This window comes from Erithacus rubecula (assembly GCF_903797595.1).
Source record: "Erithacus rubecula genome assembly, chromosome: 2".
Classification (NCBI taxonomy): Eukaryota; Metazoa; Chordata; class Aves; order Passeriformes; family Muscicapidae; genus Erithacus; species Erithacus rubecula.
The window spans coordinates 22,838,610-22,863,452 of record NC_136685.1 but is presented as its reverse complement, the minus strand read 5'-3'; the positions used below and the strand labels follow the sequence as shown (position 1 = coordinate 22,863,452).

At 38.6% G+C, this 24,843-nt stretch overlaps 1 protein-coding gene across 1 annotated transcript in view; it reads right to left on the bottom strand.

Moving 5' to 3' along the window:
• Positions 1 to 24,843, bottom strand: part of LRRC1 (leucine rich repeat containing 1) — a 69,033-nt gene that overhangs the window by 15,484 nt on the left and 28,706 nt on the right. The window contains exons 3-9 of the mRNA XM_079297687.1: positions 24,579 to 24,657; positions 21,369 to 21,458; positions 7,467 to 7,523; positions 5,821 to 5,884; positions 5,012 to 5,086; positions 3,144 to 3,288; positions 479 to 597 (exon numbers count right to left, since the gene is read on the bottom strand). Of these exons, the coding sequence (XP_079153813.1) occupies positions 479 to 597; positions 3,144 to 3,288; positions 5,012 to 5,086; positions 5,821 to 5,884; positions 7,467 to 7,523; positions 21,369 to 21,458; positions 24,579 to 24,657 (629 nt within the window). The remainder of the gene's footprint in view (positions 1 to 478; positions 598 to 3,143; positions 3,289 to 5,011; positions 5,087 to 5,820; positions 5,885 to 7,466; positions 7,524 to 21,368; positions 21,459 to 24,578; positions 24,658 to 24,843) is intronic.

The window sequence follows — 24,843 nt, the reverse complement described above, 5'->3', positions numbered from 1 at the left end:
TCAAAATAATGGAAGGAAACACCTAACAGAAAGAATGTTGAGATTTTATTTTAATACCTGGCTAGAGCAGAGCAGCAGAGCAAGGAGCAGCACAAGCTCTGCAGTGCTCACAGTTTCTAGTTTAAGCAAGACTGATTCAGATAATGCACATCAAAAACTGGCAATAATGCAGTACAGCACAAACCCCAGCATATAAAAACAAGTAAGTGATACCTGCACTCTGCATGCTCCAGTTCTCTCACTGGTCATGAAAGACTCAAGAGTGAACATGCAATTGCTTAAGCAGTTGAAGGGTGGATTGTTACCACACACAACTTGATCTCCAGCATTCATTTAACAGGAAAGAAATAAGATGCATTTAAAGAAAATGCACTACTTAGCAGTAGCAAGGGTGAGTAACCTAATGAGCTAAGTGATTCAGCACTTAACTGCAGGTCTTATTACTACCTGCCATTTGAGCAGCCATGACCATGCATACCTGCAGCTGGTTTTCTGTGAGAACTAGTTCAGTAAGGCTTTCACAGTCTCCAATGGAATCAGTTAGTTGGATCAGTTTGTTCTGATCAACCTTCAAAATGGAGAGCCTCCGCAATTTTCCTGCACAGGAAAAACAACATGGATTTTTAGTCTAGTATCCTACAATACCTTCAATGGCATAAATTTTTACTGCTGCAGAACTTCCAGAAATCTCCTAAAACAATTATATTTTTTTATGGTAAAATAAAAGAACCCAAGCACTGTTTCACTTAGTGCTTGCACTGTTTTTGCAAGTTTTGCTATCACTTAATTCATGCTGAATAAAAATATTCATACCCAACATTTACACATAATAAATTGGAATAAAGTTACAATCTGAACTATATCCCATGTAAATATCAAGGATGTGTCTACCCAAATACCTATAAAAAGTTAAAATTACCTGCTTGTTCCTCAATTATACGATGTTTATTAATACAGGAATGTTCAGAAGATTACCTACACCTAATCAGCCACAGTGAGAACATCTTGCTCTGAAGTGACAGCCCAAACCCAAACAGGATCAAGGTATCTTTGTCTTAACAGAGAACCTAATTAGTCAGACATGAAACCCAAGTTTATTCTTTAGATGAAAATCAAACTTCTTTGAAGATGATTTTCTCATGAAGTACAAAATACTGCTTCAGGGCAGAAAATTCATTTTGTTCTATTCCTTCATATCAGAATGGTCTTTGATGCAAAAGCTGACTCAGGGAGAGCCCAAGATAGAGAATTCAGGAGGCAACACTAGCTGCTGATATCTCCCTGCCATCCACATGTGGTCCCAAACAGTTATAACAGTCTGGAGTATTAAATTCACTGATTATGATAAATCTGGCAAGCCAAAAGAGAGCAACCTAAACAGAAACCAGAGTTTAGCACAGAGAAGTGCAGAGCTCTGCAGCCAGATGGAATTAACCTGTGCACCAGCACAGGCTGGGAAGTGAAATATACAGCTAGCCAAGAGCCCTGCTGCAAAGGACATGGATACATACTATGGTGAGCACTAGGCTGAACACTAAATAGCAGTGAGCTCTCATCAGAAACAAAACACCAACTAAACTACATTAGAATTACAGCCAACAGATCAATGGAAGTTGCTATATCCTGTCAACCTGCAATTAGTGAAACCACACCTGTAAAATCATCCTCAGTTTCATGTGATGTTCTGTCTTCCTCCTCAACTCTCTTGTTCTCATGATGGGGGTCCAGTAGGAAGCTATAAAATGGCCAGAGCACATGAGAGCTGAGGCTGAAGGAGCTGGCTTTGTTGATTCCCAGCAAGACACAGCCAAGGAGGCACCTGGGAACTGCCCAGAACCACCTGCAGGGCAGTCACAGACACGGCAGAGCCAAACTCTTCTCTGCAGGGCAGGTGAGGCAGCAACGCTGCAAATCCCAGTGTGGGAGATGCCATCTGCACATCAGGAGCAGCTGCCTCCGTGGAGGTGGTGCAGCACTGGCACTGCTGCCTGGGGGTGCTGGAGCTCCACCAGAGCTCTGGAGAGTGGTGAGACACAGCCACAGCTGAGCTGAGCCTCTGTGCTGGTGAGAGCCCTGCTCAAGAGCTCTACAGATCTGACAATCCCACCAGGGATTCAGTGATCAGCTGGGCAACACCCAGGAGCACCCAAAGGGACCTGCAAGGTGCACTTCTGCCAACAAGCTCCATCCAGCCAGGTGCACGGGCTGCTCACTTTCAGAAGCTACAGCTCCATTTCTGATGCACAACAACTGTACTGGCCAGCACAGGTCATCACAGAAGGTGGCTACAACTCCCTATCCAACACACATTAGGCAGCTGTAGGACCCACAGCTGTCACCCCACTCTCCCAAGTCTAGAGAAATTTTCCTTAGTCTTTGTCAAATATATAAGAAGGGGGAAGGCCTGACCACTCTTTTCCAAATGTTAGATATAGTTAAACCACATTCACAAGTCCTCCTTCCCCTACACCTTTATTTTGGGGGGTTTAAAAAAAAAGTCCTCTCAAGGAGAAGACATACTCCTCCAATGTGGAAATTTCCAGAAAAACACCTGGTTTACTTGTCACAACTACTGCATGGGTAAAAGGCATACACCTTAAAAAAGGCACTCAGGAAACATTCTTCAGTTACTGAACCCAATCTAAGGGGTCAGAGACAGAAAGGCTGTAGTTCGAGTCCTCAAGGCACGACTAATGGGCTGCAAGGCAAACAGTCTTCCACTAGGTTCAGCAGAGGATTAATCACATTGTTCAACTGAAGATAAACATACATTCAAAATCCTGTATTTTTTGTAGTGATACTTTCAGCCAGTCTCATCAAGTGACCCACAGCAAGTTGCAAGCTAAAATTTTACAGTGTTAAAGGGTTCTGATGGTGAAAGGGATACACTGGGAATTGAAGGGACATATTAACTTTTATGTTGTTTGGGATGTATCAAGTGAAGACTGAAAGAGGATTATGAGGGAGTCATTATGCAGACAATTAAAATGCAGCATTAATAGAGCTATGCATTTGGTACTAAACAAAAGGAATAAAAACCAATATGACACAAGCTCACCTCTTGCACAAAAAGACTTTAAAAACTCAAATGACTCCCAGTTACAGTGGATTAAATGGTTCTGTGTGATAGCATTCGTACTCACCAATACCATCAGGTAAGACCTGAAGTAAATTCTGAGAAACAAGCAAGTCTGTTAAAGAAGTCAGACCACTAATTTCTTCAGGAAGGCATTCCAATTTATTTTCAGAAACATCCAGACAAAGCAGGTTTTTCAGGTTTCCTACTTCCTACGATACAAGGAAAAAAATTTAAGTCATGCCCAAACACGTAAGAAAGCACTTTGCAAAATGTACCATCACAATGAAATTCCACAAAGAAGAACAATTATCTGTATGACCTCTTAATTGGCCATTCTTTGTATGACCTCTAAACACAGAAAAAAGTAAATAATTATTACACTTTACATATATAAACTAACCAAGCAATTCAGTCATGGTTTCTTATTTTAAAAATTAAACTGGCTTCAGCAATCAGGCAAGCTATGCTGAGCACACCCAAGCAAGCACCAGCCAAACTTTGAGTTTTCCTCAAGTAAAGACTCTAGAGTTGTTGGGTTTTTTTTTCATAATGGCAGATTATCAACCACTACCTAATTAAAGTCTACCCCTCCCAATCAACCCTAGGCAAATTAGGATTAGTTTCTCCTGGCTGCTACAGTAACATGCCATGACATCTAGGGATTTCATATCTTCACATCTCCCAAGTACAACAAATGTAGAAATAGGAATTGGGGGCGTTGCTCCAGCAAGCATGTTTGAACTGCCAAGTTACACTGTCATTATCTACAGTTATTAATGACTACTTCAGTTTTTATCATGGCAATCCAACCACCAGACAGAGGAATACCTTTGCTTCTGTTAGCTATCAGAGCACACCCCCATTTCCCATGCACACAGACATCCCTATACACAACTGGGGATAGATTTCACTCATCCAAATCACCTTTCAGAGAACAGAACAGCTGAGGAAGAAGTGCCTTTTACATACATGAAATTTTCATACAACAAAGGCCTTGATCCTAACTTACAAGATCAATTCTTTTATTTTTGACATGTTTGCCTCTCAAGACAATCTTTCATTAAACACAAACCCTTTATCCTACAATGCCATCCTTTGGACATTGGACAAAACAGACAGTAATGGCCAGTTTCAATAAAAATGGCTGCTGAAGTCACATTTGCCCTTTTATGAATTATCATCTCTATTAGCCAAGTAAACCCACTAAACTGTAACTGATTTACAAGACACACAGCTGGCAATGCGATCCATACAGCAAGTAACAGCAAACTGCAGGAGGAACAGAAGAAAACAGGTTTTGACTTGGCTGTAAGGGAAAAAGAGGGAAGAAGACCCATCCCACATATTGCAAAGTTCTTAAGAAAGGGAATTTAGAGTGCTATAAGCTTTAAATGCTAAGTTCCCTCATCCTGTGACTGATGTCAGATGGGGATTTGCCTGCATAAATAAAAACTTCTATTTATGGCAACAGTTCCATATTGTACTTGTTCCAAACACTATGCTTAAATGGATGAAGATGAGTACCAAAAAATTTTAAAAAAAGAAAAAATGGATCCATACTCAAAACTTTTACAACTGCAGTTCAGACAGATCCACAAGGTGAGGGTTAACTCAGACAACTAATGGCTCCCTGATCTTAGGGAAAGAACTATAAACAAAGGATGTGTCATCCTACAAACTGAACAATGTGCCTATTAGGAAACAATTTCTTTGTCAAAATGCTTAAAAGAAAATTTCTGACAACATACAGTATCATGGCCAATCCCTTGCAGAGGAATTTATTAAGAGAAAACCCATACACACCCAAAACCAAACCCAGGCTAAGTAGACTGAGAAAAATATTCCATTTAAAAGCACTTCCCTGTAGGAATGAATGAAAAGGTTTTCTTTCATAAACATCTTCAAAACAGTATCAGTAGAACTCATTTTTACCTGAGGTATTTCAGCTAATTGGTTTCCATCCAACCAAAGGTCTTTAAGATTGAAAAGTGCACCAATTGTTTCTGGCTATAACATAAAAAGTAGTAAAGTTAAGTAGCATAGGAGCTTCAAGTAAAAAGAATATCCACCCCACAATTACAGTCTAAGTAAACCAATTCTTACTGCAAGCACTACTTAGAGGTACCTTGGTGAGAAGTAGTAAGGGTGACTGTAAGCATCTGGGAACTTCATCATAGAAATTACTACAGTTTAATAAGCTACCATTCTTTCCTGGCATGCACTAACAAATTGACTGCACACATTTGATCTACTGAAAATCCATCCAACATTTACCTGAATCACCTCAAGGGAGATGAGATATATTTTTGGTAGACCTCTCAACGTTCAACAGTTTTGCCTCAACCCTTTGCCAAAGACTCCTACTCCCACCATGGAAATTGAACTTTCATCTGTGCTTATCAGCCCATCCACTCCTGACACAAGTCCACATGGTCATTGTAACTGCAAGCACAGACAAGATTTTGTGTCCTTCTGCTCCTTTTTTTTTTTCATAAAAACAGCTGTGCTGCACTCTCATTTTCTAAAGATCAGCTGCAGTTTCTGAGTAAAGTGATACTGTACTGAACAAGACTGAGCAGATATGAAAGTTCCAGCTCAATGTCAAAATTCATCTGTACCGATAAAAAGACTCTTCCTCCAAGCATTTTTCTTTCTTCTGTTTTGGACAACCTACAACCTATTTAATCTAAATGATGCATAAAACAAGACCAGTGTGCAGTTTCAGTGGTATGTTCTCTTACCAAATGATAAAGTTCATTGTTTCCTAAATCAAGTTCTTCTAGTCGCTGCAGCTGGGCAAGTGATCTGTGAGATGAGATAAATCAAAACAAAACCACATTAGACTAAAGCAACAGAAACCCCATGTATTTGAATAAGCTCATTTTACTGAAACTTAAATTTCAAATTACAATGTACTGTAGGCAGACAGTTATTTTACCAGGCACAGACTGTTTGCAGTAATATGTTACTGAAAAAATAACTTGGTTTGTCAGTGTAACTGTATGCCCTTGAAACTTAAAACTTAGTATAGACAATCAAGTAATTACTTTTTTTTCTTTTTTAATGAAAAATAAAAGTCCCCAGGGGTAGCAAATGCTACATACTTTAGTACAGTTAGCTAGATTTATTTTTAAGGGAAATTAACAGTTATGCAAATTGGAATAAAATTCCCCATAGTAACAACTATGTGACTCAAGACTCAATATCCATCATTTATCTTCTCAACACAATTCATCAATTTCTGAAACAGTTTTGTTTTTTGAGATTGCTAACAGAGGGAGGCACAAAAGGATGTAAAAAAAGTTCAAACAGAGAGACAAGAGGGGGCCACCCTTCAAAATCAGGCTGGCATAGAGCTCTGGCTTACTTTCCCCAAAGCTGCAGTAGCACAAAATGTAGCAGAGAGAATTAGAATTGTCAGCTACATTACTGACAGCCAGAACTTTCCAGGAGCAATAAAACTGTCAATATTTTTGAGAGCTTCATACTGACAATGCATGGCCAAACTTTACTAGCAATTCCTGTCTTCTGACTACTGTCACTGAAGTGTGTCGTGGCTCACTGCTAAGAACAGACACAACCAAGGCACTGGGGTAGCCTGGCAGGAGAAAATTACCCCAAAAAGAGATTCTGATTAAAACAGGTTAAATCTTTTACAGTATCTATTATATTACCTCAACAAGCAGAATAGGAGTTACCAAAACAACCAGATAGTGAAAGAAGAAAACTCCATCACTAGAGAAAGAAGAGGCTGCTTCTAGGCAGAGAAAAAGGATCCCCAAAGTGTAAGATACCAAATTAGTCCAACAAAAGACCATCAATTCCTCTGCTACAATACAGACAGTACAGAGAAATCTAGATAACATTTTTCTCCAAAAATCAAAGTGGGTGAAGTCAGACTTTAGGCATCAGTAGGCCTAGTTTGCTACCAAGGGTTTCATCTCCAAGTTTTAGAAGCTTTTGGCTACTCAGCCCTGAAGGCAAACACTTATTTAAACACCATAAAGGTCTAGAGTGAAAATCTTGGAGATCTTACTGCCCTACTTTCACAGTTACCAAATTTCATCATGAGAAGAACCCAAATCACCACTCCCACTGCAGATGGGCTTGTCCAATGCATGCAGGACATGTTTGGTGCTGCTGTATTTCAGACAGAATACTTTTTTACAGAACAAAGCCAATCCATGCAGACTGTAGGCTCCTGCTACTAATCAAATACAACTAGAAGTAATGGATGTAAGTAGATGTTGCTAAAAGAAGACTGTATCTCATGTTGTCAGTTGGCTTTGAGTACTTTTTCTAGCTGTCACTCAGTTTCATATGTTAGCAGATTTTAAGAATAAGAACATTTTATGTTAATATTATGAAACATGCAAATGTGACTTACTCAGGTAAATATGTCAGCAAATTTTCTCTCAGTTCCAGTGAAGCCAGGTTATAAAGACTAAAAAAAGAAACAAAAAAACAAACCACATTTTAATACCATCTTACTTTTTATATTGCACATTTTAAGAAGTGTGTGTTTACACAGTTTAAAACAAGTAGCTATACACTGATTTTTTTTTGTTGTTTTAGTTACACCAGATCATCCTGTGAAAGGCAGAATAGAAATACTAAGTTTCTCCTTGTTTCTCTGTGATACTCCAACAAATTAAAGCTAGAAAGTAAACAGACAAAACACAAATTTCCATTTGTTAAAAGCTTTGCAGCTGCAAGTTACTAAACAGAGTATATTATATTTTACTTACTTGTCTCCAGAATCTGGCATGGGCTACCAAAGTTACAGAGCCCCAGGTAAGCCCATCACTGTGCTAATGACAGCGTGCTCATTACTCTAAGTGACATTATGCTGCTAAGCCGCTCACTTTCTCCATAACCCAGGCTTTTACTGGCATCACCATGGCAACACTCAGATTTCTCAGGGCTTTATTTATGACTAAATGGAACACAAGGAGTCAGACATTATCCCAACACTGTAATCTGCTCTAATCCTCCACCATCCCAGGGAAAAATGAAAATCAGATATGGTGACTGCAAATAAGTTTTCGACAACAGAATTTATGTTCTGTCCTGGTGTGCAGGGAATGGGGACAGTGGGCTAGGCCTTGAATAAGATCTAGATAAAAAACAAGAATTCCACTGAATTTGAAATAGATATTAATTCTAGATTGCATACTTTAGGGAAAAAAAAAAACAAACAAGTCCATGCATTCAGACCACATAAAATTGGAGTATTTTCTCATCTCAAACAATACCAACTTACCAAATTACAGAATAATTAATAAAAAAAAAGAGCTGATAAAACTTAAATCTAAAAAAAAAAAAAAAAAAAAAAAAAGAAGAAAAATCTTCACATTGCAATTTCAACACAGTTATCTAAGCAGAGGAAAGCAAAGAACTGATGTAATGACTAATGAAAAAGGAAAGAAGAATTTTTATGGATTGACTTTTGATGGTGGCTAAAAAACAAACCATTATCTCATGCACCTGTTTCATACTGCAGTCAAAAAAACAGTGAATGAAATCTCACAGGAGCTTTGATTACAGTCTCAGCAGCCCTTTCCAGATTTTAAAATAAGCACATTTTATATTTAAAACACATTTAAAGCACATTTAAAATAACTATTTTGCCCAATGGGTTCTGTATTCCTCCAGAAGTATAGTTTAAATACACCGTATAGGCAAAGATAGTTTAGTAGAAGTCTATTACAAACTCAATTAAAAGATAAGTGAGAATAACTCTGCTACTGCCACTCAAAATCATTGACAGAAATAAGCAAGCCATCACTCCAACAACACAAGAGAAAACTCACACATGAAAATTTTAACACTAGATAAACACTAGTCAAGATGGGACATGGTATCCAACATCCTCATTGAAACCAAACAAGTGGAGCAGAAGAAAGGTGATGAGAAATGTTCCTCTTCAAAAGGAATGTGGGTCTGATCTGCTCACATTGCCACCCACAGACTGCCATTATATTCGTGTTTACAGGTTTTCTAGAAACATATTTCAACCCTCCTCTGAATGCTCCACTTTCTCTTCAAGCCTATATTAGGTGAGGTCCATGATTCATTTTTATCAAGAGAGTACAAAAGGGGTGTGGACATCTCCAAGCTGCCTTGTAATCCTGTGTTTAGACATCAGCCTGCGTCTACTCATCTCCCTCTCCATCACACTGAAGTGTTGAGGAGTAAAATGGTGCAATCTCTTAATTTCTCCTCTTTCCTCAGTCACCACTTTTGGCTGTGGCTGAACAGAAATCCTCATCAGAAAAGCACATTCAACAGCAAGAACTTGGGAACCACCATCTCAACCAGCTTCATCATATCATTAGACTAGGACAGGCCAGTGAGCCAACTCAAGAAAATGATCCTGCTCAAAAGTAACCCAGCAAGGAGAGTAGCACAGATCCCCAGTCCAACACAGAATGAATCCCCTCAACACCTGGGCCAGTACAGCTGCCAAGAAGGTGCATGGAAGGCTGCAGACTGTGAGCATCCACTGGCAGCTGTGCCCTTGTGAGCATCTCTGCAGAGTGACTTGCCCCACCACAGTCCCAGCCTGGGTTCTCTTCTGGCAGTCAGAGACCTGCCAGATCATGTTTTCATCTCTAAGGACACAGCTTTCTGAGGGAGAAATGCTTTATTTATTCTGCAGCTATTCTCACCCACAGCATGCTCACAACCCTAGCTCTCCCCTGGAACAAAAGAACATATACTGCCCCATACTCCTTTATCCTTTCTATTTCTTTCAAGGCCTTGAGTTCAAATCCAATATAAGCAGACTCCAATAACCAAAATTCAACTTCCCACCAATACAGAGACCTAAGTCTATGAAGTTTAAACCAGCAAAGCTGCATCATTAGAGTGAAATATTATGTTTAAGATGGATCCATTTGATAGAGAGGTCAGAAAATAAAAAGGAAATTTGTGACTTATTATTCTTAAATCTTGACTAGTTACAGAAATGGCTCTCAGCAAACCTATGTGCTGCAACCTAAAATGTGACAGCTATCACATAAAACAGTATCATATAAAAGACATACTGATGTACTGAAGCACTAATCTCCAATACATTAAAAAGCAGAGGTATAGTTCATCCTTACATTTACCAGCAGGTTCTTAACAAACTCTGTATGTACTAACATTGCTCTAATTTAATGTTTTGTTAAGAAACACAATTTTAAGGCTTTTGCAAGAAAAATTTCATATGGCCTGTTATTTTTCAAGTATCTTTTCTGATTTAGTAACCACTCCCTCCAGAAAGTGGAATCCTTCCTCTTCTCAGCTACAAATACTACTTTTCACAATATACTAAATAGAATAATTTCTTTTTTCCCTATACCCTTAATTTCACAGGTGCACTGTCAGTCCAGCATTTCTAAAGTCCCTTAAAAGAACTAAAGCAAGCTTATTGATTTCAGAATCTTCCCCTAATTATAATCTCCATCTTGTGGAGAAAAATCAGTCGTGGGAAGTTACCATAAAACACAAAGGCAATAGCAATCTAATTTACTTAGACTAAAGAAAGATCCATCAGCAGCTGTTCACCAACTGCATTTAGAAATGCAAACACCACAAAACACTGCAGGCTGCTTTTCAACAAACAGTCCTTGCTCCCCCCAAAAACATCCAACAGGAAATGCACAAGCAAATGTAATTTATATTGTAAAGGAGAAAGAAAAACAAAACAACAGAAAAAAAGAGAAAAAAACTCCAACAAAAAACAAACATACAAAAAAACCCCACTATCATAGATACTATTTCACCACAGGTTGTAAGAAAGCATTAATACTGTAATAATTCTCACTACAAAAGCTACCACACAGATCTCAAACACTGAGCATGTGTGTGGAATTACTGAGCACAAGGAAATAGACAAACCAGGCAGAGGATGAAGTTAACTGAAATAATTACAAGTTTTCCATCTCAGAATTCCAGATTATTTCTGGTGTAAGGCTGGAACCAAGTTAAATTTAAAGGTACAACATGGCTAAAAAAGTCAGTTTCAGTATAAACCAGATATACTTTTTCAGCACTCTACCTACATTAACTGTAGATATTTATATTCATTGTGTGAGCTAGAAGAATGAAGAGAACGTGAAAGGAATAACTGAAAACAAAACTAATAGCAACAAAGTAGACAAAAATGCTGGAAATGTCTTTCCTGATCATTCCTGTCAGGTTTTGAAAGAGAAACACACAATTCAACACAATCTACAAAGAGGGAATAACACAAATATTCCTTCATCAACTGCAGCAGTCTACTCTAAAACAAAGGTTAGACTAGAATCATCCACTAAAACCAGAAACAAAGCCTGTTGTTCTTTTCCTTCCACAGCAGGTCAGTTTGGATTGATTACAATGAGATTATCAGCACCACCATGTTCCACAAAACAACCTTTTCACAGACAGATGACTCTCTAAACAACAGAGATTCACTGCAGTAGGTTAAAAGGCATCACTGAAGTTTAAAAAAAAAAAAAGAGAAAAAAAAGACAGATGTTCCGTAGTTACTCTGGATGAAATTATATTTTCAGTGTACTGCACACATTAAATGTACTTTATTTTTTAACATTATAAAATTCAAAACTGATATGAGTCTCTCCTAGAACTTCAACCTTGATGGACAGTTGCAGCATATTCCTCTATCTATGGGGACAGAAAGTTAGCCTTAAGAGTAATAGCAGACAACACAATAAACCCTATTTCTATCACAGTCCCTGCAAAAAGACTAGGAGTTCCAAGCCCTTGGCACAGACCAGGTTTCTGAGAGAAGCACTGAGAAAAATGATAAGACATGCTATTTCCTTGTAGGGGAAAGAAAAAAGCTAAAATTACAAAAGTGGAAAGAGAAATGTGGGAAAAGCTTGGAAAAAACAAAGATAGATGACAAAAAGAACTGATATAAAAGCTAAAGATTCTCAGTCAATAAAAACTGAACAATGGCCTTCTCTTGAGTAATAAAAGCTACACTTTTTGACCTTATGTCAAAAGCAGCACTCAGCTGAGCCAGCAAGACAAGAGTACAGGCTTTGGGAAATAAGGAAGCAAAGCTGGAAGAAATGAAGATCTAAAGCATCTGCAGAAATCCATGGCCCAATCTGCACCCCTTCCAGCAATTTTCAGATGGTTAGGGAATATAAAATCCCAAATGTAATTTTTCCTCACATTTGTAAAACTGCAAAAGAAGAGGAAGACAGGACAATGGGCCTCCATATTTATATAGAATAAGAGAAGGTCCTGCACAATAAGGATAGGCAAGGTGAAAACACAGTCTAGATTCTGAATATGGTCTGGTATTACACTCTTAATGCAGCAGCAGCAATGACTCCAGAACACAGTCTAAGGATGCAACACAGAGAAATGAGAGATTAAGTCCACATTTTGACCAATGCACCAGCTCCAAAGGATTCCAATTCACTGGGCCAAAATCTGAAGATTACTGGTACTTAGATACCCTGCCTGGGTATACAGCATATACACTTTGAAACATTCATCATGACACTAAACTGGGAAGGAAAGGATTCTAAACAATTTAGTGTGGGTTTTGGAGGATTTTTGTTTTTATTTTTGCAGAAAAGGAACATGTTTTTTTCTGTCCATTCAAGGGACTTCCAAGAGATAAGGTAACTGTGGTACTCTGACAATAGCATAAAAATGGATGAAAGTAGCCATATTTAAATATATTACCACCCATCCCCACTGGCCTAATAAAACTACCAGTAATGTGCATGACCCTGGCCCAGGACACACCAGTTAGGGGACTGTACACTCATGTGACAGGATCCTAGTAAGCCACTGCCATCCCACAAGGCTTCTTGCTGCAGAACAACAATGCCCTGAGAGCCTGATGTCTAGCAGCTTTTATTCCCCAAGAAAATGGCAGAACTCCCAAAATACCACTTATTTAGACTCTATTTGAAGGTACAGGATAGAGCTTTGGGATAGGCTCCTGTTCCAAGCCACAAAAAAAACCTACAAAACTTTCTCTATTCCTCTCTTGACTGTTTTCTCAACTACACATAAACCCTGAAAAGACCAAATGTCCAAGGCTTCATCAACCACATCATCCTGGTTTGCATAAAAAAGTGTGGCCAGGTTGAGGGAAGTGATTTTATTCTGCACTGGTGAGACCCCACCTGGAGCACTGCTTCCAGCCCCAGGGGCCCCAGCACAGGAAAGGCACAGTCCTGCTGGAGCAGCTCCAGAGGAGGGCCACAAAAATGGTGAGAGGACTGGAGCATCTATTCTGTGGGAACAGGCTCAGAGTTAGCATTTTTCAGTCTGGAGAAGAAATTATTTACAAGGAGGGCAGTGAGACACTCAGACACCCAGAGAAGTTGCAGATGCCTTCTCCCTGGAAGTCAAAGTCAGATAGAACAGGGCTTTGAGCAACTATATCTAAGGAAAGAAATTTCTGCCTACAGCAGAAGGGTTGGATTAGATGACCTTTGAAGGTCCCTTCCAACCAACCCAAACCATTCTATCAAAGTCAGTGCTTAAAGTTGGATTGTTTCAAGAGCTGCTGTAGCATGCACCCCTTTCCAGAGCTAACTACCTCTTCAGATCTTCCCTAAGTCTGCCTGATTTCACCTGGTTACTACACCTGCCAGCAACCCATCTTCCCTGTGTCTGAACAACCAGCTCCACCTGGATTTTTGGTGTCATGACATTTCCAATGCAACAAAAACAGTATCAAACAGCACATATAGAAGGATTATGCTTCCAGAAATTACTAAGAGTCTCTTAACACATAAGCACATCGTTGGTGATCTATATGCTCAAGGCATGCACTTTTCACACCTTTTTTAAAAGGTTCAACACTATATGCCTATTTTGCTTCCAACTATTGCATAATGCTGGCATATAATTAGAAAAATTACCATGAAAGAACTTTGGAATTCATATCCATTATATGGTGACCTCAAATAGTACAATAGTCTTGCCTTGGTTACCTTTTGCTCATAGAAACTTGCTTTACAATGTGAATGGTAAAAAAGAGGACTAATGAACTTTTGTAAAACTATTCTGACAGAACTGAAAGAGACCTTCTGCCCACACCATGCAACAGTGGAAAGTGATTTATGCAAACTCTCAGGTACTGAATGCCAGAAATTCTTACATGAGCTAGAAATTACAGGAAGTATTAATTTCCTAATTGAGGGCACTTCCTTATTTCAAAACAAATTGATCTTCACATACATGAAGACCTCAGAACACAAGAGAAGATGAAAAAGCAACTACAAAGTAAATTAACTAGATTTGCTTTTGATGAAATTGTTATTTTGTCTCACCAGCGTTGTTAGACCACTCCTCCAGAAATATCTTTGAAAGCTTTCCTCCTCTTCCTCCTTTTTGGAGGCAAAGTAACTTCATGTAACTTGTATCTGAATTAAACATTATTCTTTCCTCTCAAGTTTAAGTGTATAGCATTCAGATGAAAGGCACTAGGCTTTCCTTAGAAGTCTACTCTTGAGTTTGATAAACTGAACAGCATTATAGAAGTAATTCTTATAAATATCTGAAAAAAAGGATTATGTTCTTAACATCTGTACTTTTCTACAGAGCTGGGAGAATCAGACACAAATGAAGGAGGAGAAATACTCCTTCTGAAGAGTGATTTTAAATAGGGACCAAAAAAGAGAAGTTGGTAATTTTGTCATCCTAGACTTAAATGGTAAGAGCACTGAAAGTCAGAGAAAGTGTATTTGCAGAGTCATTTACTTGAATTGTTTTGTCAATACCATTAATTGGCTCATAAAAAGCTACATATCTTCCACAAGTAAAAACAGGATCAAAAGGCATTATGTTATCAGCCACTAACTGAGGGAAAGCATCAATAGATGGTCAGTAGTACAAGTCACATTCAAGTTTTAAAAGCAAATTTCTACATTTATGGCCAAGGAATTCCCTAAATGTGTTACAGAGATAGTCTAAGTTGGTCTTATTTGCTTATCAAGATTACTGAAATGGATTGGGAAGGCTAATCCAATTCACTGTTATAGCAAAATATTGTTTTTAAAACATCTCCTGTTCCACTCATGCAACATCAATCTCCAATAACTTCAATAAAAACAGATTTTTTTCACTTTTAAAATATACTGCTAAATATGTGTTAAGTATCTTTTTCTTGTGAAACATACAGGATGCAACATCTCTTATTTAAAGGCCAGATGGCACTGCATGTAATGCATGGTATTGCACTGCTAGTGTTCCTGAAATAAACTTCCGAGTTCTTAACATTCAGTTTTGTCATTTATCAACCAGCTGTGATTAACACTGAATGCTCTACCTACTCAAACTCTGTAAATATTTCTTGCCATGCTAAATTCAGTTAAGCCACAGTAGGAGTTTTCAACACTATTTATATCAGCCTAGCCAGACCACCTACATATAGTCCTCCTTCTACTATTTGTGAGATAAGCTTCCCCATCACTTCTGTTGGATCATGTAAGACTATGCTAATGAGACATTATTATGCTAAACCTGAAAAGGGAATTAAATTGTCTTGTTCCACACAATTTTAAGAACATTTTCTGTTCTTTGTGATGCTACCAGATGCATAAGCTACACTTGAAACCTCCAGGCATACACTAAGAAAAGCAGTCATGGACTGGCCCAGGGATCCATTCAAAGGATTATTATGACATTATGATCTGCTTCTGGACCATCTGTACTGAGCAGGTCACCCCTGCCTTTGAAGATCTTTTATTCTTCAGCTACTTCTTCCATGACCAACATTAGAGATTTTGTTTCAGAAGCTGCTGAAAACTTTGAAACCTCTAGAATTAAACATATATATGCCAAACCATCACCTCAGTGACAAACACGAAATCTCTGGATATTTGTGGCTCCATGACTGTTGAAAAGCATGCCTGTAACAAATCTTTCTGCAAAACAATGCTCCTAAGCACAGCAACATTTGTTCTATTCTTTTCATTATGTTCACTTTCATAATGAAATGCCTTTTTCAGCATTCTACCTGCTAGCTGCAAATGTTAAGAGGAAAATATCTCTGCTTACCTGGTAATTCCCTTTCAGTAGTAAGGTTCCACAGATCCATTCAGCCTGCTTGCAGCTTGGGGGTAAACCAGACTCATCAGTCATAAGTATCAGAATATCCTTTATACCCTCCCCACCACAAAAGTTTCTGAAGCTAAAATAAACCTACGCTACTTTCTTGCATCACAGACTGTGCAGTCGTTCTTAAAAAAAAGGGGGTGGGGGGATGGGGAAAGTGTAAATTATTGCAATACTACAAATCATTATATTTCTGTGATCATTTGTTGAATCCTCAGGATTTTGAAATCACGTCCAGATAGGAGACCATCTGTGTATTTTTATGGGAGGATTAAAGATTGCATATGGCAGAGGAAAGCTTTTTTCATCTGCCATGTAGGGAACTTCCAAAATATCCTACCTGCCAGTCATGAATAATCTCTTACTTTATAGCTTAGATTCAAAAAAAAAAAAAAAAAAAAAAAAAAAAAAAAAAAAAAAAAAAGGTAATCTGGTAATCTTTATCTTTCCCAGGCACAGACAAGACTGCTGAAAAAATGGTGAAAGCTAAAAACTGGGTATGAGTTAGGTGTGCACCAGGTCTTAAATAATAATTTAAAACACTAGTGAAGCTCTACCCTTTCCTTCATGTATTTAAGAATTTAGTTGATTTTGCCACCCCTACAGAATGTGACAGATCACTGTCTTCTTCAAATATGCATTTCATGCTGAAAGGACTGATTTTTCAGCTAAGGCAAATTCCTCATGAAGCACTGTTCTGAGTGTTCAATGCTAGATTAAACATCAGAGACACATAAAAGGCTTTCCAAAGAAGGTACGTGGATCTTATTCAAGCCTAAGAACCACAAATAAATCATAAACACACAAACAGACACAATCTCTCTTCTCTTTCTAGACATTAAGCCATAAGACCACTATGCACATCTCTAAAATCATCAATCTTTACTGGTAAAAAGCGAATATTCCAGTGACTGAAGCCAACACTATAGAATGAACACATATGGACAAGAAAGAAGCTGGACACCAGAATATTCATGCTATTATTCTAGGACATGCCCTAGAAAGCCTCATAATCATCCCAATTTATTCAAATATCATTACATACAAATACTCTGCTTTTTTTAATTTCAGGAAAAAGTCATGCCCTGTGTTTTGGGTGCTATGTCAATAAGGAAGTCTTGAAGAAAAATCATCCTAGAAGCAAGGGGAAATTCCTAAATGTTACCCAGGCTGGGAAGAACAGGTTATGCCTGCTTGTTGGGCAGCTCTAGACACAGACGGCCCTGCAGAATAGGCAAGGAAATTAGACTTGCTCTCATCAGACTGAGAAAGGCTGCAAAAGACACTCCTACTCACAGCTTAAATGGTGTAACTTGTTTCTCCAAATGGCTCAACTAGCCAACAGGACAAGCCCTGCTCCAAGCTGCACCCACCTAATTATCAGCTTAAGTATCTCCCATACATTAGCATTCACTGTTTTACTCTAAATAGCAACCAAACCATGAGTTAAGAGAACACAAATCACAGGGAAACGCAAAGAGCAGCACTGGTAATGTCAGGATATCTAGTCTGTTATCCAGTCCTGTTTCTGTCACACATCTTTCTAGGAAGCCCTGAAACAATACATGAGCTTACAAGAAATAGGTTTAATCCAGCTAGAAAAAGCAGCACATGTAAGAGCTCCAGAAAAATAGATTGAAGTGGTCACACAGCATAAGAAAAGTTGAAATACTCTGAACATGGTTATGCATAAGCAGGAGGAAAGGCAAAAGGCTCAAGGAAGGCCTTGCCCATGTTCTTCAAACATCCAGTTGAAAATACTTAAAAATATCCTTTTGGCAATACAAAGGAAAATAAAAATATAGAAGATGTGCACAGAAGAATGCTTAACAACACAGTAAAAGTACTGATGGAACTCTACATATCAGTAGTTTATACTGGTTCAGACACTGGCCTGGAACAGTGAAGCTGAACTCTAGTACTCACACATCAGACCATGGGAAAAACAGACTGGATATCTGACTTCACAGGGAAGACACTAAGGGTTCATCACAAGGCAATTCGAGTCTATTACCTGCCATTAGTAAGAACTTTCTTACTAACATTAAAGTACTGCTGTTTGTAAAATATTTGCTTTCACTGCTTTCTCCATTTAAGACAGTAATGCAAATTTCCATCACCACAAGATTATAAGTAGGTAGCTAGAAAATAAAAAAATTAAAAAAAGAACAGACACTAAGTACACACAGATCTCTGTGTTACATGAAGATGAGTTAGAGATTCTACTGGCTGTATTAGGCAGCTTCCTAGACAGCACTATAAGACTGTAAGCAGGTAGGATGCACTTCTCCAAGATTCCACTTACTCCAGTGGCCAGGAGACCTGCAGCAAGCACAGGGACTTCAAATTTTCCCCCAAACAAGTCCAACTATAGAAGAACAAATACCAGTATATGTTTGGTCATTATTTGGCAGATCTCATATAGAGCACATTAGTCCAGCCTATTCTCTCAAATAACAACACACATTATTATCCAAAGCATACTGAAACTCCAATAAAGACATTTGCAAACATATCCAAACACCTTTAGAGTCTTACATAGTCTGCTCAACCAGAAAAACAAAATTAGCATTTCTTTTCAATTTCCAGCACTGGGGGAATGGGGTCCCAGCAGATGAAAAAGAACAAAGGAGGGAAGAACAAGTACAAGTTTGTGGGTTTTACCTTTGGAAAAGCCACAGAGCATTTCACTGCTTCTACCAAATACAAGGTGATTGGCAGCACCATCAAATTCATTTGCAGTAAATGAACTAAAATAGGAAAGTTGCACTTGTCGGTAAACAGACTGAGGAAAAAAATATTCTTACTTACAGATTTAATGCTAAAAAAAAAAAAAAATCAGTAAAATTCACTCTCAGAAGTGATCCATAACAACTTCAAATTGCAGTTCTAGTTCGCTACAATATTTGCCAAAAATTTTCAGTTGCAAACAGATAGAATCTCTCTGTTGGACATTCCTCAGCAGACTTCAGGAACAGTTATATTCTGGGTGGACACCCTATGACTTTCCCTCAGTTAGACTTTCCCATAGTTACAAACTATGAATTTTCAGTCCACCTTCCTGTTGACTTCCCAATATATTCCCCCCTATTCTGAATATCTGATATTTATATATATATATTTATAAAGTATTTTTGTAAAAACACAATATTCATATTCTAAACAGCTAATGTGGGAACACTTCCCAGATCAAAGCAGGCCCGTCAAAATTGAATAAAAGTCTATCCCTTCAGGAGAACTCACCAAGACCACCAGGACAAGTTTGTGGCTCTTCCTAACACAAATGAAGACCACAGATTTTTAGTTGCAATATCAAGGATCAGATACTGACTTAAGAAGAGGGTGGGTTGCATTGCTCTATTATGCAAGAGATCACACTGAGACATTATCACATTTCCATTAACTGCTTAGGATTAGTACAAGGCAAATTTATACCTTTCTTTCTTGAACAGCTCCATATATCAACATCTCTACAAATGCTGGCATCCACATTTTAACTGTACTTGTTTGCAGCCATCTGCTCCAAATGAGAGCTATCACCACTCACACCACCAAATGAGAGGCAGAACAAGAACAAGAAGCCAGCACCACCACAGGCAGTGAGCTTGCTCTCAGGGAAGCCAACAACCTTCCCACAGCTACTGTCTGCAAAGCAGCAATCCACAGCATGCTTTTGGGAATCATGCTTGTCGTGTTTCTTGTATTCATTTTCAGAATCAGGCAGGATCCCAAATTTTTGGCTTTGATTTTCAGTAAATGTAAAGCCCGAACAGGCCTTTTCTTAGCTGCTAGTGTTGAAAAAGCTGCATGTAAAGTTCTGTCAACTTTTACAGTGAAGGAAGAACATCACAATTTTTATGGTAAGACTCTTCCCTAGTCACTGGGCACACACTATCTGTACCTGTTAGTGCTTGTGGGAGGTTTCAAAAGGTATTTTCCACTTGTGTTGCAGCTGGCATGGTGCCAGCTGAGAGCTTTCATACTCATGGGAAGTGGCTGAAGTAATGCCAGTCTGAACTTGACTACACTGCAGGAGCTCTTATGATTAAGATCCTTTCTGCAGGACTCCTCTGTTCAGAAACATCTGGATTTTACTGAACTAACAACAAACCAGTAAAATGGGTAATAGTTATGTGCAGCAATTTGCCAGGGGAGAATACTGAAGATATCTACAATATGCTCAAGGAGAAACTGGACAAGTACTCAAAAGAGAGATTCATTATGGGCTATCTTAGACAAACCAAAATCCAGAACTCAGGAAATCCTCTGAACCAGAAACAGTCAGGATGGAAAAGAGAGTCATAACACACACACACATATTGTTCTTCTAAACTCTCACTAGCCATCTACTTACATCAACAGCAGAAGGAAGCTGGGCTAGATGAGCCTTTGAGCTGAATCAGTGATTCTCATATATTTTAGTGAGGAGACATGGAATTACTACTACTCCTTTAAACTGGAAGAGACACCCATCTCTCCACTAAGGGGAAAGAGATTTCCTATCTGCAAGTGTTTATTTCAGTCCAAAGGAGACACATAAACCTTGTTCACTTCACTTTCCACACTGTCACTTTGAAAGTCTGTCCTTGCAACACCTTGGAACACTGATCTACCTTCCAGAGTGAACAAACACCTTAAAAACATACAAAACTTCATCTTAAGAGCAGTTCCATGAGTCTTTATCTCTATAGCTCCCATTAAAGTTTTTTTCAAAACCAGGCTCCTCCCATAGCTAGTTAGGAAGCTTCTAAATTTCCATCCTGATCACAGCCAGCTTTTACCCATCTGTTCTTGTGCCAGCAATTGCCTGGTTTTGAGCTAAGCTGCAAGCCATCTGACATGTTCACAATAATGGATCAATGGTCTACTTAGGAAAGCAAAAGGTCAGATCAGCATGACAAAACACCAAATTAATTCTGCACCTAGAATTCCAAATTATTTTCAATCCTAAAGAACAGAGTTGAACTGTACACATACACACTTTAAGTTTTGCTAATAATAACCTGCTAATGTCAAGTGAAAATGCCGTTTCAGGGTTTTTTTAAAACAGATCCCTACAACTTGAAAGAATAGAAAAAAATAAGGATAGACCTGTAAATAATTTTGTAGGTGTATTAAATACAATTATGCAAGTCATTCATACAGTAAGTGCAACAATAAAGAAAAAAAAAAATTAAAAGTAAAAAAAGTACAAAGAACTTACTTCCCAATGTTTTCAGGTAGTGCTTGCAGAGAGATATCATTTACTGAAAGACATGTTAGATTCTGCAATTCAGGAAAACTTTCAGGCAACCTGTGGAGATATTAATTCAAATCAAGGACTTCCAGAAGTATTCTCATTCATGTGAGCAAGACTTTATTTAGTAAATACACAGGGAGGAATGCCCAGATTCCAGCATGACACAGAAAATTCTAAGGATCATAAAAAACCAGTCATGATTTAGAGTCTTTAAAGTTTATTCTGTGTCAAAGAACAGGTTATATAACACTCTCTTCCCTGCAGGCAGCTTGTAACTTCAAAACACTACAGGGCTTGAGAACATTTAAAGCATTTTCACAAAATTGAAAAATTAAACCAATCACATTAAAAAAAAAACATAAACTTTTGTATTATTATTTTCCTGTATAATCAAATGGTAAAATGATGAAATTTTATTTTTATTCAGGTCCCAGTTACATATACACTTACAGCAAGGCCATTTTATGTTAGCTGCTAGGCTGCTCTTTAACTGCTGCTTTTTGAAGAAACATGCTGTTCACTATGAAGATACTGTTCTGCTGTTACAGCATTTCACATTTACTGGTTCACAACACAACAGCATGTTAATCCCCCCTTCTTACACTATAAAATGCAGTCATATGCAGAACACTTCCAAGTTCCCAAAGCCTTTGAGTCCACCACCCAGCTGCTCCTCTGCAAGGTGTGGCTCCCCATTCCCCCAGACTGAGGGGCTCCTGTGCCACTTGCTGCTCACTGGCAATACAAGCAGCTCAGTTTGCAGCTGCACAAGAGACAGGATGAGGTAAATGGGCCAATTAGGTAAAGAAGCAGAAGCTCCTGGCCCAGTCACTCAACTTCTGCTGGACCCCCAGAGCCTGCACCCTAAGATCAAGCTGTAGCATTTGGTTTGGTTCCTGCTCTCCCCATCACCCAGCTCAAGGCACATGGTAAGACCCACAGGCAACCTGCCAAATGGAGACACACCAACAGGCAAATACAAATCTGCACACGGGAGATGGGGAGAAGGAAAAGGGCAAATTACAGTGTGCAGGAAGAGGAATTTTTCATGTGATCAATTCTGTACTGCACTGCTTCATATTTTGGACTTTATTAACAGAAGATGCTCAGTATCTTCAAAATGTGAGCCCCACTAGAACCACTCATTACCATTTAGACTCTAACAGGTTTAAGAGTGGAGTTGGTTTGATTGTCTTTTGGTCAGCCCTGATGTTAACAGGTAGCTGGACTCAATTATTGTAGGTCCCTTCCAACTAGAACTATTCTATTCTCTCTCTAGCAGGCAGTGGACTTCCAAATATATAATAAATCTCTGCATGTGTATAAATATATATAAATAAATGCATCTGCTTTTTACTGATATAAATAATATATAAACCTGAAATAATCTGAAAAACAGCAGGAAAAATGGTCTGCTAGCCACCTTTAATGCTCAGTTTCATCAGTGATTTAAGTTTGACAAAGAGACAAATACACATACTGTATTAGTGGTAGGACACTGCAAAGATCTCCAACTGGCTTTTAAGCTTAGAGGAAATAAGGACAAGAATCAATGGTTAAAAAAAAGTACTGTAATATTACACAAAAATAACTATTTGACTTTCCCACTTTGCCTGGGCAAATCCGTGCAAAAACTTACATGCTACTATGCAGGTAAAACTGAAATTCTGGATCTCATCACAGAAATACCTGGCAACCATACATAAACAGTTCCTGGAATCTGTGCTTTCTAACTTATTAAACTGCTAGCAGTGATGTTTTCCAGGACATGCATATGCTCTGGAGCCACTTTATCAAGAATTTTTAGAATTCCCTTAAATTATCAACAAAGAGTTATGAGATCTATTTCAACACCACTGAAAAACTCTCTTGTGAATTCCATGAAGCTGTGACTGCATTACAGGTATTAAGGAAACACATTACTCAGGGCTCAGGCCCTATTGAGCACACAGAATGAAGAAGGATAACTAGAACACTACACTGACACTTTTGATTTCAATACCATGAGACACAGATCTGAGCTTTATACACTGCACTGCCTGGAAAAAAGCTGCTCAGTGACCCTCACCACTTGTGTATCTAAACATCAGCTCAGCCTCAGTTTGCTTTGCCGGATTTTTGTGGTATTATTATCCTCACTATATAAATAGGCTACAGAGCCACAGGGATTAAGATCACAAGTGTCCCTTTAATGCTCAGCGATGTGACTTTCAGAGAACTTAGGAGGCACTATGGGCGATATTCAAAGCACGCTTCTGAAGAATCTGAGCTGCACACGTGGGAGAAGCAGTCTTGCAAAACCACTGGAGTGGCTTAAGCTCTCACAGACTCCTGTTTGTTACTCTGCAGCAGCCCAGGCAGCCAGCTAACCCTGCAAGTGTCTGGCCATCTCAGTACAAAGCAAAGCAGGTCAGTGAGCACCCACTGTGAACACTCTGGCTTATGTGACTTGCTCAGCATCACAAAGGACCTCTGTGGCAATGGCTGGTTCAAGAAATAGCATTCAAAGGCTTTAACTAGCAAATCACCTCTTCTTGCCATCTCCACCCTCACTTTACTAGATAAATCCCAAATTCTTCAGCAAATCAGGGAAATGTAAGCAAAACTCCTCTTCCATACCAAAAGTGTGCATAACCTACGAAGCTCAGCTCTTCAGAGCACAGGCTGGCAGCAGACACAGCAGCAAGCTGTGCACAAGCACAGTGCATTTCTGCCTCATGTTACTGCATGTCACTGTGTCCCAATTGACAGGAGGGTGATGAAATGCTAGTCCAAGCTTTAATCATTAGTAAAAGCCATTATCTGCAGCAGCTGATCTAAAGTCTATTCCAAATCGTCAGGCACCTGGCTTTGTGCCAATTCATTCGTTCTACCCACTGCTGTATCTTTCCCAAGTATGAATATAGTTTTCTTATGCATTTCAGAAAAGGAATGAAAATCATTTTATAGACAATCAGATTTACCAAATCAGATTTTTCAGGTTTGGCCCACCCAAAGAAAGATGCACATCACTTTTTAAATCTGAACTTTTACTGCAGTCCCTGCCAGAGACAAACACAGTTGGTAATATTACACAGTCTAGGTCACAATTTTTAAGGGCTTATATAAAATTGCAATTGTTACAGCAAGATTGCAATCTGATATGCCATACTAAGAAGAAGAAGGTGAAGTTACCTAGTCAGTGGATTGCCACTGAAATCTGCTACCTGTAGTGCTCTGCAGAATGAGATGCTTTCTGGTATTTCAGGAATATCTGCAGAAGGAAAAAAAAAAAGAAAAAATTGTCAGCAACTGTAGTGCATCTGCACTGAAATTATTGCATAATGGCAATAGGAGTTATCTTGGTATCTTTCATGACATATCAACATGCAAGACTGTTCCTGTCCAAGTACAGAACTATAGAAGCAGACACATTTTGTGCCTTTTCACACCCCATTTT